This window comes from Schistocerca piceifrons, chromosome X, assembly GCF_021461385.2.
Source record: "Schistocerca piceifrons isolate TAMUIC-IGC-003096 chromosome X, iqSchPice1.1, whole genome shotgun sequence".
Lineage (NCBI taxonomy): Eukaryota > Metazoa > Arthropoda > Insecta > Orthoptera > Acrididae > Schistocerca > Schistocerca piceifrons.
Window position 1 is genome coordinate 148873472 of NC_060149.1, and position 14168 is coordinate 148887639.

The 14168-nt window shown below is 42.3% G+C and overlaps 1 protein-coding gene across 1 annotated transcript in view; it reads left to right on the forward strand.

The window, feature by feature from the left end:
• Positions 1 to 895: 895 nt before the first annotated feature.
• LOC124721604 (venom acid phosphatase Acph-1-like) overlaps positions 896 to 14168 on the forward strand; it is a 237041-nt gene continuing 223768 nt past the window's right edge. The window contains exon 1 of the mRNA XM_047246655.1: positions 896 to 1034. Coding sequence (XP_047102611.1) covers positions 957 to 1034 — 78 coding nt within the window. The 5' untranslated portion in view covers positions 896 to 956. The remainder of the gene's footprint in view (positions 1035 to 14168) is intronic.

Consider the following 14168-nt stretch of genomic DNA (forward strand, 5'->3'; position numbering starts at 1 on the left):
TCGTCCTGCCACCGAACTTCACTAATTCCCACTATATCTATCTGTAACCTATCCATTTTCCTTTTTATATTTCCTAACCTGCCTGCCCGATTAAGGGACCTGGCATTCCACGCTCCGATCCGTAGAACGCCAGTTTTCTTTCTCCTGATAACGACGTCCTCTTGAGTAGTCCACGCCCGGAGATCCGAATGGGGGACTATTTTACCTGCGGAATATTTTACCCAAGAGGACGCCATCATCATTTAACCATACAGTAAAGCTGCATGCCCTCGGGAAAAAATCACGGCTGTAGTTTCCCCTTGCTTTCAGCCGTTCGCAGTACCAGCACAGCAAGGCCGTTTTGGTTAATGTTACAAGGCCAGATCAGTCAATCATACAGACTGTTACCCCTGCAACTAATGAAAAGGCTGCTGCCCGTCTTCAGGAACCACACGTTCTTCTGGCCTCTCAACAGATACCCTTCCGTTGTGGTTGCACCTACGGGACGGCTATCCGTATCGCTGAGGCACGCAAGCAACGACAAGGTCCATGGTTCATGGAGGCGACTTAACGCCTATGCAAAGTGATAGGACGAGCTCAGGCGCGATCCTATCCTTCATGGCACAGTCGGAGAACAGTCGAAGCACAGTACACTGTGAGGGAACCGGCCCTTACAGGGGTGACTAATATTTTGTCCGTTGAGCATATTTCCTTGCGTGGATTCTATATTGATACTTCAGAGTCGAGCGCTACCGCAAAGGCGTGCGTTTGCGACCTGGGGTACCGAGTCCGGTCACAGCTGAACACGCGTTAATAGTTACGCGACGTACATCGAGATACCGGCTGCGAACGTTAATTGCGGATTATGCGGCGGCGGCGTCTGTGTTCGCGAGCAGGAAGAAGCAGCGGTGTGCGGGAGTGGGGACTAGGGCAACGTAGCGCTGTTTGTGCGGTTCGGCGCCAGTCGAACACCAGACATGGCAGCGCGCCGACTGCCGCTGCCTCTGCTGTTGCTCGCGGCTTGTGCAACCGCCGAGCTGCGCCTCGTCTCCGTCGTAAGTCCGCGCCTCTGCTGTCACAACCTAACTCCGCCATTCAACTACTAAAAATTAATGGTTCTACAGCTGACAAGGGGACCCTCCATACTGTAAATCACGGATTTTGATGCGCTTCAAATATATTGTAGAGGCATTTACCCTGAGTGCCTGGCTCTCCGGTTCTTTAGCGACGGGCCTTGGTTTTTGAGAAAATGAATTTTGAAGTTCACTGCGCGATTTGCATATCCGTAACATTGCATATATTTCGAGCAAGTCAGCGTAGCGCAGCGGTAAAGGTTCACGGCTACCGCGCCGGAGGTACTGTGTTCGAATCCTGCTCCCATATGTTTGTTTTATGTATACAAGAACCGTCCTGAAAATTTGGTCCTAACGTTCAAAAACTAGCAGACGAATTAACTGGGAAATACTGAAATGTAGTCGTGCACGAAATCCGGGAAGTTCACGAAACTGGTGTACGAAGAATTTTTGCGTTCTGTAATTCTTCCGTACGTGGGACAGAAATTTTTTTTGTACATTATCGGCTCATGGGGAGGGCAAACCGATTCAACTTATACGATCATCTATTCACTGATGAAAGCGAGCACTTCCACCCTAAAAGTGGTCCCACCAAAGTGCACTCCTTATTGCCAACCCTGCGATGTTTATTTTTACCGACAGGTGAAAATCTTCACGTAAATTATTCAGAATTCTCCCGACTTGGTGAAAGACAATAGAGAGATCGCTTCTAGGGAAGATTCGATAAAGTTACATTCGCTAAACATACATCAATCCAGCGCAACTAATTTTAAAAGCATGATTAGATACGCATGGTTCGCATCGAAATTGGCGGATGAAAGAGAAATCTTTTTGAATGCAAACGAATTGTGTTTCGCGGTATCGCTCATGAAGAAACCGTGCGCCTGCAAGACGGTTGCTTTCATAAAATGCGCGTGGTGCTGCGAAACTTTGTGCTTCGGTTGTTTCTATGATAAGTATCACCCACAATATTGTTCTGTCACATCAAGCAATGTGCACGATGAAAAATAAGATTTTGTAATATTGTATGAAAGAAAAAATTAATAACTGAATATATCTTTATAATTTCGCACACTTTACACTGTTTGTGCCCGCATCTCGTGGTCGTGCGGTGGCGTTCTCGCTTCCCACGCCCGGGTTCCCGGGTTCGATTCCCGGCGGGGTCAGGGATTTTCTCTGCCTCGTGATGGCTGGGTGTTGTGATGTCCTTAGGTTAGTTAGGTTTAAGTAGTTCTAAGTTCTAGGGGACTGATGACCATAGATGTTAAGTCCCATAGTCCTCAGAGCCATTTTTTTACACTGTTTTTTGATATTCTTTGAAATAAAATTGAAAAATTCGGTCGATTTTGAAAAAAAAAATACAAGAGCAGGACTCGAACACGGTACCTCCACCGGGGTAGCCCTGAACTTTTAGCGCTGCGCTACGCTGACTTGCTCGGAATATATGTAATGTTACGGGCATACAAAGCCCGCAATGAGCTTCAAAATCGATTTTCTCAAAAACCAAGGCCCGTCGCTAAAAAAACGAATAGCCGGGTACTCAGGGTAAGTGCCTCCACAACATATTTGAAGCGCATCAAAATCCGTGATTTACAGTATGGAGGGTCCCCTTGTGAGACTCTTTCCGACGTTTCCCTCGCTGTGCCTGTCTTTTCCGACCACTTCATCTTCCGTGTTGTCCATTTTGTTCTTAGGCCTCTTTTCCGCAGTCGCAATTACTCAAGGATTATACGTTGTAAACCGTTTTTCGCAGTTATAATAAAAGTCTTATTTAGACCATTAGCGTTTCACTTTGAAAAAATCTTAGGTAGTCACTGTAACAATGTGGTTTTTCTTACAAATCTGTTGGCCAAGATGGTAAACAGTACCCGTGTATTAAATTAAATTTGCATGAAAAACCACATTGTTGCAGTGACCACTGAAGACTCTTTGAAATAAAGCGAAACACATATGGTCTAAATGACTTTCATTACAGTCGTAGAAGACTATACGACGCGTGGTCAAAACGTTACGGGAATTTTACATTTCACAGTATTTATAAATCTGAGTCTCAAATTTTTTTATCTTGTTGGTACATATGTTCCTGGTGTATGTTTGCATTTTAAGCCGTTTTGAATATTTAGTTAATTGTTGACAGTCGAAAAGATTATACGTGTTTCTAGTGATCGGCGAATTTTTATTGTCAAAAAAGATGGCTCACAGAATTTGCATTAAATTTTGTTTGAAAAATAGAATAAAGTGCAGCACCACATTAGAAATACTTACTGTGACTTTTGGCGAATCTACTATGAGTAAGACAAGAGTTTACGAGTGGCATAAACGTTTCAAAGAGGATCGAGAAGACCTTGAAGATGACGATCACCCTGCACCCCCTAGCGGCCTAGCACATCAATTGCTGACGAGAGTGTGGAAGAAGTAAAGAAAATCGTTCTGGCACCGCGGAATCACCATCAGAATGTTTGCTTATAATGTTGGCATATCCTCTGGCTCATGCAAAGTAATTTTAGCATGTTTCGGGCATGGAACATGTAGCAGCAAAATTTGTTCCGAAATTGTTTAATTTCGACCAAAAACGATGTCGCGTGGACATCGCTCAGGATCTGCTGAATGAAGTCGACAACGACAGAGAACTTCTAAAGAAGGTTGTAATAGGTGACGAAACATGAGTATCCGTGTATGACGTCGAAACCAAGGCCCAAACGTCCCAATGGAAACTGCCTGAAGAGCCAGAACCGCAAAAAAATTCGACAAGGTCGATCACATGAGAAGGTTCTTCACATGTTTTATCCCATTATAATCGGGTAGTTCATCGTGAGATCTTGTGGTCGTATTGTCAATAAGGAATACCACCTGAAAGTTACGCTCCGTTTACTTGAAGCAATCCGAAGAAAACGACCAGAATTGTGGCAAAACCAATGGTGAAAATTGCATCACCATAATGCTCCCACTCACACCTCAATGCTTGTTCGTGATTTTTTGGCAAAAAACAAAACCGTTATGTTGCTTTAGCTGGATATTGCCCCTTGTGACTTCTTTTTATTCCCGAGACTGAAGAGAAGCACGGAAGGACTTCGTTTTGCCACCACTGATGAGGTAAAAACAGAATCGCTTAAGTAGCTGAACACCGGAAAGAAAAGTGAGTTCCAGAAGTGCTTCTATAATTGGAAAAAGCGCTGAAACAAGTGTATTATATCGGAGAGGAATTGCTTTGAAGGGCATAAAGTTGACGTTGATGAATAACTAAAGATTCTTTAAGAAAACATTTCCCTTATTTTTTGATCACATCTCTCATACAGAATTTTCCATGAGGAATCGTCAGTATTTGGGGATATGACAAGAGCTATCATTCGAAGCAAAAAAGTCTAGTAAACATGGGCGCTATAAGAGCTATGAGCACTTTTTCATCTTCGCTGCTGTGGAAAAACGCATCTTTCTTTTACTCAACAAGTGCTCATAGCTGTTAATGTATGCATTTTCGACCCCATGTTTACCAGATTTTTTTTGGGTCCATGCAACCTTCTCCCAAAAAGCAAGGAGTCTGCAGCAGAAGAGATTTGTTTCACAGTATCGAAGATGTTCTTCAGGCATGCATTTTAAAGGCCATGGTTACTAGAAATTTCTGGTTCGAGTGAGCGTTCCTGTCATATCTCTGAGCAGCTTGTCCGAAAGAAACATGGGGCCAAACCAGTTGCAGGCGTATTTATGTTAATGAGTAGTCGTAAACCTGATTCTAGCACCAAACATAGCCGTGGGACGTCTTTCGGACATAATGACCAGTTCTGAACTGTAAGGATTTAAGCACAAATTTTGCTCCACCTTCTAGCGAAAATCTATTTACGAAAATAAGGTGCACAAAAGCTAAGTCAAAATAGTATGGCTTTGCAACGCCACGTCTGTTTTAACACACTTGTCTTCATATTATTACTAAATTACACACATTTCGATTTCGTTAGAATAAACTTGTAAGAGTCGAAGGATATAAAAGGGAGGCTGTAGTTGAGAATGAAGTGAGACAGAATTGTACCCTATCCCCAACGTTATTTAATCTATGCACTGAGCTAGTAGTAAGGAAAACGAAAGAGAAATTTGGAAAAGAGATCAAAGTTCAGTGAGGAGAAATAAAAACGTTTAGGTTTGCGAATGAAATTGTAATTTTGTCAGAAACGAATGTGAGTCTGAGTTAAGTAACATATTAAGCTATATGTGTAACCAGTCGTTTATCAATGAAATATTTCCTGAATGTTTGAAATATGCTGAAGTTAAGCCACTGTTTAAGAAGGGAGGTAAAGAAATAGCGTCAAATGTCCGTCCAATTTCACTTTTGCCAGCGTTCTCAAAAATTTTAGAAAAAGTAATGTTCAATTGGCTTTCTAACGATCGTTTCACAAATAACATACTGTCAAAGTCGCAGTTCGGATTTTTAAGGGGTTTTGATATTGAGGAGGCTATCTACACTTACAGTGAAAATGTACTTAATTCAACAGACAAGAAATTGCAGGCAACTGGTATATTTTTTGATCTGTCAAAGGAATTGGACTGTGTAAAACACAATATCCTTTTAAGTAAATTAAAATATTATGGCGTAACAGGAAAAGCTGCAAAATGGTTCAAATCTTATATCTCTGACAGGAAACAAAGGGTGTTATTAGGAAAGAGACTAAGCTACCAGGCAACATCCAACTGGGAACTAATTACATGTGGGGTTCCACAAGGTTCCATCTTAGGGTCCTTACTTTTTCTTGTGTATGTCAATGACCTTTCATCAGAACATTACCAGATGCCAAGTTTGTTTTGTTTGCCGATGATACAAACATTTCAATAAATAGCAAATCAAGTGTAGTCTTAGAAAGATCGGCTAATAAAATATTTGTGGATATTAATCACTGGTTCCTAGCCAATTCTTTGTCACTAAACTTTGAAAAAACACACTACATGCAGTTCAGAACTTGTAAGGGGTGTCCCACGACTATATGCCTAACATATGATGACAAGCAGATAGAAGAAGTGGACACTGTTAAATTCTTGGGATTACAGTTTGATAATAAATTCATCTGGGAGGAGCACACCACAGAACTTCTGAAGCGTCTAAACAAATCGCTATTTGCAACGCGAATTCTGTCAGACATAGGGATTATAAAAATGAAAACGCTGGCATACTATGCTTACTTTCACTCCATAATGTGATATGGGATTATTTTTTGGGGTAATTCATCAAGACAAGGGCACAAAAACGTGCAATAAGAGTTATATGTGGTGTGAACTCAAGAACATCCTGCAGAGGCCTGTTTAGGGAACTAGGGATACTAACTACTGATGCCCAATGTATTTATTCCTTAATGTAATTTGTCATTAAAAATATATCACTTTTTCAGACCAACATCTCAGTTCATGGAATCAATACTAGAAATAAAAATAATCATAACAAGGATTTGAAGCCACTTACTCTTGTGCAGTCCGCAACTCGTGGTCTCGCGGTAGCGTTCTCGCTTCCCGAGTACTGGGTCCCGGGTTCGGTCCCCGGCGGGGTCAGGGATTTTTTCCCTGCCCTGAGATGGCTGGGTGTTGTTGTGTCGTCTTCATAATCATCATTCATCCTCATTGTGGTCGGAGGAAGGTAACGGCAAACCACCTCCATTAGGACCTTGCCTAGTACGGCGGTGCGGGTCTCCCGCATCGTTCCCCTACGCTCTATCAAGAAGCATGGGACTTCATTTCCATTTCCACTCTTGTACAAAAATGTATGCATTATTCAGGAACACACATTTTCAATAACTTGACAGCAGCCATAAAAAGCTTAACTACCAATGAAATTCAGTTTAAGAGAAGCCTAAAGGATTTATTGGTGGCCAACTCCTTCTACTCCATTGATGAATTGCTCAGTAGAACCAACTGATACACACACACACACACACACACACACACACACACATATATATATATATATATATATATACACACACACACACATATATATATATATATATATATATATATATATATATATATATATATAAAAAGTACGATCTGACTTCTGCACCATTTCAGTGCCGTAATGTGTTCATTGTAAATAAGTATTGTAGTAGTTCTATTACATGTTTATTACCTTGTAAATAAAAAAACTTTTTTAATTTTAAATTCAGTGCATTAATGCGATATTAGTAAATGAGTGTTGTAAAATGAGCCTTTCATATAGTGTTCATTAAAAAAATGACGAACATTCCACTAGGGTCCTGTGGAAGATACACTAGCTTGTTTTAGCTGTAAATATTTGTCGTGTATTATTGTTTTTCTGACATGTTCTACATTCTGGAGGACCTCCTCACTACGGATCAATTGAAATGAAAGTAAATCTAATCTAATCTAATCAACGGAAGTGAGAGAGAAGCTGAACGGAATGGCTTGTGTCTTGAAAAGGGGGTTATAATCCGATCATCAAAAAAGTAAAACAAGGGTAATGGAATGTAGTTGAAGTAAAACAGCCGTAGTTGCTGGAGTTATATTAGGAAAAGTTAAAGTTCTGCGTTTCGGCCCTAAGGGGGCCAATCGAGCCCGACCGATCGCCATATCATCCTTTGCCTATGGTGTCAGTGGAATTCGGTATGTGATCAGCACATCGCTCGCCCTATCGTTGTCGGGTTATTAGATTAGGAAGACAGTAAAAGTAGTTAAGGGGTTTGGTATTTGAGCAGAAAATAGCCGAAGTAGAGAATATACAAAATCCAGACTGGCTATACCAAGGAAAGCATTTCTAAATAAAATAAATTAACATCGAATATACATGTAAGTATTGGGAAGTCTTTTATGAACCTATTTGTTTGGCGTGCAGCCTTGTGCGGAAGTGAAAAGTGAACGATAAGCTTTTTAAATGTGGTGCTGTAGGCAAATGCTGAAGATTAGATGGGTAAATCGCGTAGCTAATCTACGGCTACATCTACACTCCGCAAGCCACGTTATGGTGTTTGGCGGAGGGTACTTTGTGTACCACTGTCGCTTCCCCTTTTTGCTATTCCAGTCGCGTATGGTTAGCGTGAAGAACGATTGTTGATAAGCTTCTTTGTGGGCACGAATCTCTCTAATTTTATCTTCACGTTACTTCCGCGAGACATACGTAGGAGGAGGCAATATATTGGCTGACTCTCCTACGAACGTACACTATCGTAATTTTAACAGTAGACCATAACGTGATTCAAACGCCTCTCTTGCAATGTCTGTCACTGGGGTTGAATGAACATTTCCGTGACGCTTTGCCGCTTACTAAATCAAAATTAAACGAAACGTCGCCTACATCGACCGTCATGACCTATGGTAAAAGTTACGTAGTGGCCCCCCCCTTGCATATTTCAATAAGGCGCGAACGCTGACCTTACGCTTCGCTACCGGTCATTTGTTTACCACAACCAGATTTTCTGCTTTCACATTCATTGTCTTCGCCAACTCACAAATAAATTGTCACCTTCCAAACTAAACTATACCTCGGGCTGCGCTACAGATCAGTCTGTCACCACGACGACGATTTCAGGGAGGATTCAACGCTTAACTTCAGCAGTGTCGTATATTTAGTATGAGAGTGCGCCACCTAGTTTCCAGGTTTCTCGAATAACACGACTGCCGAGAGGCCAAAGAACTACTACATCTACATCTACATAGGTACTCTGCGGTTTACACTTACGTTTCTGGCAGAGTATTCATCGAACCTCTTTCCTCATTATTTTCTCTATCGTTCTACTTTCCAACAGCGCGCGGGGAAAACTAACACTTCTTCTTTCTGTGCAAGATCTGATTTCTCTTATTTATTACAATGATTATTTCTCCCTATAGGTAGGTGTGAACAGAGTATTTTCGCATTCGGAGGAGAACGCTGAAAACCGAAATTCCGTGAAAAGATCTCGGCACAATGTAGTGAACGTTGTATTTCAAGAAACGGAGAAGTGGAGATTTGCTATCTTTTAAAAAGTAATGGGAGAATCATTTTTTCTTTGTGCAAAAACGTGAAAATTCGAAATGTTTAATATGTGGCAGTATTCTCGATGGTCAACGGAAGTTTGGTATTGAAGGCCATTATAATAAATTTCACAAGGACGAGTACAATTTATTGTCGGATTCTGAGCGGATGGGGAATTGACTGAGCTTAAGAAGAGCGATCTGACGATACCAGATGAATCTGTAGTAGTTAGCCGGCCGGAGTGGCCGAGCGGTTCTAGGCACTACAGTCTGGAACCGCGCGACCGCTATGGTCGCAGGTTCGAATCCTGCCTCGGGCATGGATGTGTGTGATGTCCCTAGGTTAGTTAGGTTTAAGTAGTTCTAAGTTCTAGGGGACTGATGACCACAGCAGATAAGTCCCATAGTGCTCAGAGCCATTTGAATTTGTCGTAGTTGCTGTTGTCACGAGAGATCTGCAACTTTCTCTCGTCATGTCTCTCATATAACTGATTTAACATTTTATGGAGCACTGTTTTCAAGTTTTCAGGACGACAACAATAATAGCCCAGCGGTATGTGCAAGTTATAAGACTGCGCTTAATATAGCGAGAGCTGGAAAACCATTTGCTGAATTAATAAGTCTCGGTTAAGAGCTAACATCAGTGATGAAAATTTACGTAACTGTTTGTGTTTGTCTGTATGTAGAAATTTTGTTCCAGGTATTAAACGTATTGTAAACTCCACCTGTGATAATTAAATAAAACGTATCGTAGGTAATAGGTACTCTTTCAAACCATGATTTCTTTCAAGCACTCCTACTATCCTTATTCATTCACTCAATACAGCAAGCTAGGAAACAAAACGCATTACAGAGGAAGGAGCGGACAGAAGGTATGCTGGGGATGGGAGATAAGCGGGTGGCCAGCTTGCCCCTGTGTGCACGCGGAACACCTGTCAACTGCACGCGTGCAAGTGCACCGCACATGTGCAGGATTCCTGCCCGCCCCTGGTTTAATGCATACCACTGCAACTCGCATATCATATCCGTGGCACTCTCTCCCCTATTTTGCAATTATACTAAACGAGCTGCCTTTCTTTGAACGTTTTCGATGTCCAGTCTGGTAAGGATTCCACACTGCAGCAGAACTCAAGGAGAGGACGGAAAAGCCTAGTGTAGGCAGTCTCTTTAATAGACCTGTTGCACTTTCTAAGCGTTTTGCCAATACAACGCAGTCTTTGGTTTGCCTTTCCTACAACATTATCTATCTGATAATTCCAATTTAATAGGTAATAGTAATTCGGTAAGTATTTAGTTGAAGTGACAGCCTTAGATAGCACCATACAGATATCTTGTCCGAATCATTTTGAAATTGGAGTTGATCTCCCGATGGACTTGCTAGACGGGAAATGACATCATTATCTGCAAACAGTCTAAGATGGCCGCTCTGACTGCCTCCTAAATCGTTTATATAGATCAGAAACGACAGAGGGCCTATAACACTTCATTGGGGGACGCCAGATATCACTTCCGTTTCACTGGATGACTTTCCATCAATTACTACGAACTGTGAGCTTTCTACAGGAAATCACGAATTCAATCGCACAACTGAGACGAAACTCCGTAGCATGCAACTTGACTATATTGAGGTACTAAATCAAATTGAGGACAAAATAAATTTATGGTACAAATTGACACAAAGAACGGATCGATTGATATGCACATTCTGAGGCATCGCGGATTTAGCGGTATGGTATTGGAGGGAAGCACTGGGGGTGGGGAATAAAAATTTTGAAGTAGACCAAGGTATAAGAGGATTCAAATGAAACCCGGTCACTAGTGTAAAGTAACGGTAACGGTTTTATTAATTCAAAAATGTAGTTATACACACTACACATATTCAAAAATAGTCTCCAAAACTGCTGGCACATTTACCCCATTGCAACACTAGCCGGTCGATTCCATCCTTGAAGAAGCTAATAGGCAGCTGTCGGAACCAGACCTGGACCCAGCCACACACTTCGTCGTCCGCTGCGTATCAATGTCCGCGAATAGTTTGTTTTAGAGGTCCAAACACATAAAAGTCAGACGGTGAAACGTCGGGAGTGTACGGTGGACATTCCAGCGTTTCCCACTGAAACTGCTGCGTGTCGTCTTTACCGCATTGGCCGTGTGCGGGAGGGCATTATCAAATGGTTCAAATGGCTCTAAGCACTATGGGACTTAACATTTGAGGTCACCAGTCCCCTAGACTTAGAACTACTTAAACCTAACTAACCTAAGGAGATCACACACTTCCATGCACGACCGTAGCAGCCGCGTGGTTCCACACTGAAGCGCGCGGGAATTATCATACAGGAGGATAACGCCATTGGATAACATGCCTCGGCATTTTGACTTGATGGCTCGTCTAAGGTTCTGTAAGGTGGCTTGATATCGCTGGCCATTGATGGTGGTTCCCCGTTCCAGAAATTCGACAAGCAGTGGGCCCTTGTGGTCAAAAAAGGACATCATAACCTTACCAGAAGTGGTGTGCACGGAGGAGGAGGAGATAAGTGTTTAACGTCCAGTCTACAACGAGGTCATTAGAAACGGAGCACAAGCTCGGATTAGGGATGGGAATCGGCCGTGCCCTTTCGAAGGAACCATCCCGGCATTTGCATGAAGCGATTTAGGGAAATCACGGAAAACTTATATCAGGATGGCCGGACGCAGGTTTGAACCGTCGTCCTCCCGAATGCGAGTCCAGTGTGCTAACAATTGCGCTACCTCGCTCGGTGGTGTGCACGGCCTTTGATTTCAATGGAGGTAGTGAAGTCACATGTTTCCACTGCCTGCTCTGACGCTTGCTTTCCGGTTCAAAATGGTGACACCATGTTTTGTCACCTGTGACAATACGCGACAGAAAGCCGTATTCCTCCTCGTGGTAACGTTGCAGATGACTCGAAGACAGCGCCATTCGAGTATTTCGCTGTTCGGCGCTCATTTGGTGAGGAACCCAATGCGCACAGATTTTTCGAAAGTTCAAGTGTTGATGCATTACGATGTGGACGGTGCCCACACTAATACCCAGTAGCCGACGGATCTCGTCCACGGTGATTCTGCGGTTGTCCAAGATTTTTGAATGCGTGCATAGTGTACGTGACAACTCTGCCAGGGAAATCCCCGCCGCATCTAGAAATAAACTTTCTCGCAGACAAAAGGTGACGGGGCTATACGAACTGACGGGAATAAACCTGAACGCGTGAATGCCAATCGATGCTTGTTTATGTGGTTGACTGGGTGTACGAATGATCAGCGTTGTTATAATTATTAGCGAAATCCATAGCTTCAGACTACCAGAATGGAAATAAACGGTTAACAGGAATAACATTATAAAGATTATATATTATCTTCTCGGTGTATCGAAGAAAATGAAATTCTGACAGAAAATTTATGCCAGATCGCTACACTAGTAAGGGCCAGTGGTACATTCCGCGATTAGCAGACGCTAAAGTTCTATTCTTGGAACAGCGCGGAAAACGCGTTGTACGAACACGTAATAACGGCTAACCGGAGAACAAGCGCGGGATAATTAAACCGGTAATTCAGGCATGATTAGTGAAGTTAACTGGAGAATAAGTTTTGACAATGACAGAATAGTTACAGAACTAGTTAGGGAAAGAGTGTTTGTGAAAAATGGTTCAAATGGCTCTAAGCACTATGGGACTTAACATCTGAGGTCACCAGTTCCCTAGCCTTAGAACCACTTAAACCTAACTGACCTAAGGACATCACACACAGCCATGCCCGAGCCAGGATTCGAACCTGCGACCGTAGCAGCAACGCGGTTCCAGACAGAAGCGCCTAGAACCGAGTTTTTGTCAGAACGAGGAAGGAGAAGAAACGGAGACATCACACAAATTATATAGAAGAATATGAAGAATCCTAATTTATATAAAAATTTCGTACTACTACTTTTCGCTCTCTTGCTTGAGAAATTGGAGCGTACGAATGAAATATGAAACTATTTCATAAGATAAAACTTTTTGATTGTAGTAGGCCTCATAGGCATTTGATATTGGTGCTTCGTGAATTATATCCTGTTGTGTCACAAAAATGACCCCTTGTGACAAAACAATCTCGCTTATTTGGCGTTTTATCTAGCAGACAGTGACAAAATAGACGTAATCAAATCGAGAAACCACACCAGTCTTTGGTGCTATTCGTATTAACAGCTTTTTCAGTATTAGACAACGACATTTTGATTTTTCATGCAGTAAAACTTTTTTACGAACTTTGATGTGGTAATAGATTCTTTTGCAGAAAGGAAAGCACGCCGTGTACAGATGTAGCAAGATGAGATAGGAGAAATTGCTGGGACCTACGGTTTGAAGAAATGTGTACTGTCTTGCTTGTCTCTTGTCTTCACTGGTTTTATGTTTTCTACATTTAATTTTATGTCCCACAAAAGAGAAAGCTGTTAGCTAATAGGCAATAAAGAGTGCAAATTTTCTGAAGTGTTCTTATTCGCCCGGTTACAAATAATCGTAGGATGTCAAGTCTGCCGACAGGGACGGGAGAGGCACCACAGGACATTTTACTTTCCACTGTAATGAATATTGGTTTGATGGCTTCCATTACAAAATATACACGTTTGAATTCCACAGAGTGAAATACATTGACGTGAGATAGAAGAATGCTGTGTGAAATAATATGTCTTACATTTCCTCGAACATATGTTGTATATATCAAACTCCTCAGAAAGATGTGCGCTACAAAATGGACATATTTTTGTGAAATCTATTTTTTTTAATTTTTGACGTCCTATCTCAAACGCTCGAGTAGGGGAAGTGTCACTATCAAGTTTTTGCCTCGGTTCGGAAATATCGTAGATTCGGGGCTGACATTATGGCGACCGACCAACTAGTGATATAAACCCGTCCAAGCGATAGCAGCGTCATCTGGCCAGAAATGACTGCTAGTCAGACATATACACGGAGTGTTTAGTATCAGTGAGCGTACTGCCCGAGTGTACATTTGGGAAGTCGCGCGATGTATCTGAGTTTGACCGAGGGCAGTTTTGATGGCCCGGAGGTTCGGCATGAGCATTTTGGAAACTGCACGACTTGTCGGGTGTTCGAGAAATGCTGTGGTTTGTGTGGCGGAACCAAGCTGAAACCACGTCCAGACTCGTGGGGTTGGGCGGCCACCCCT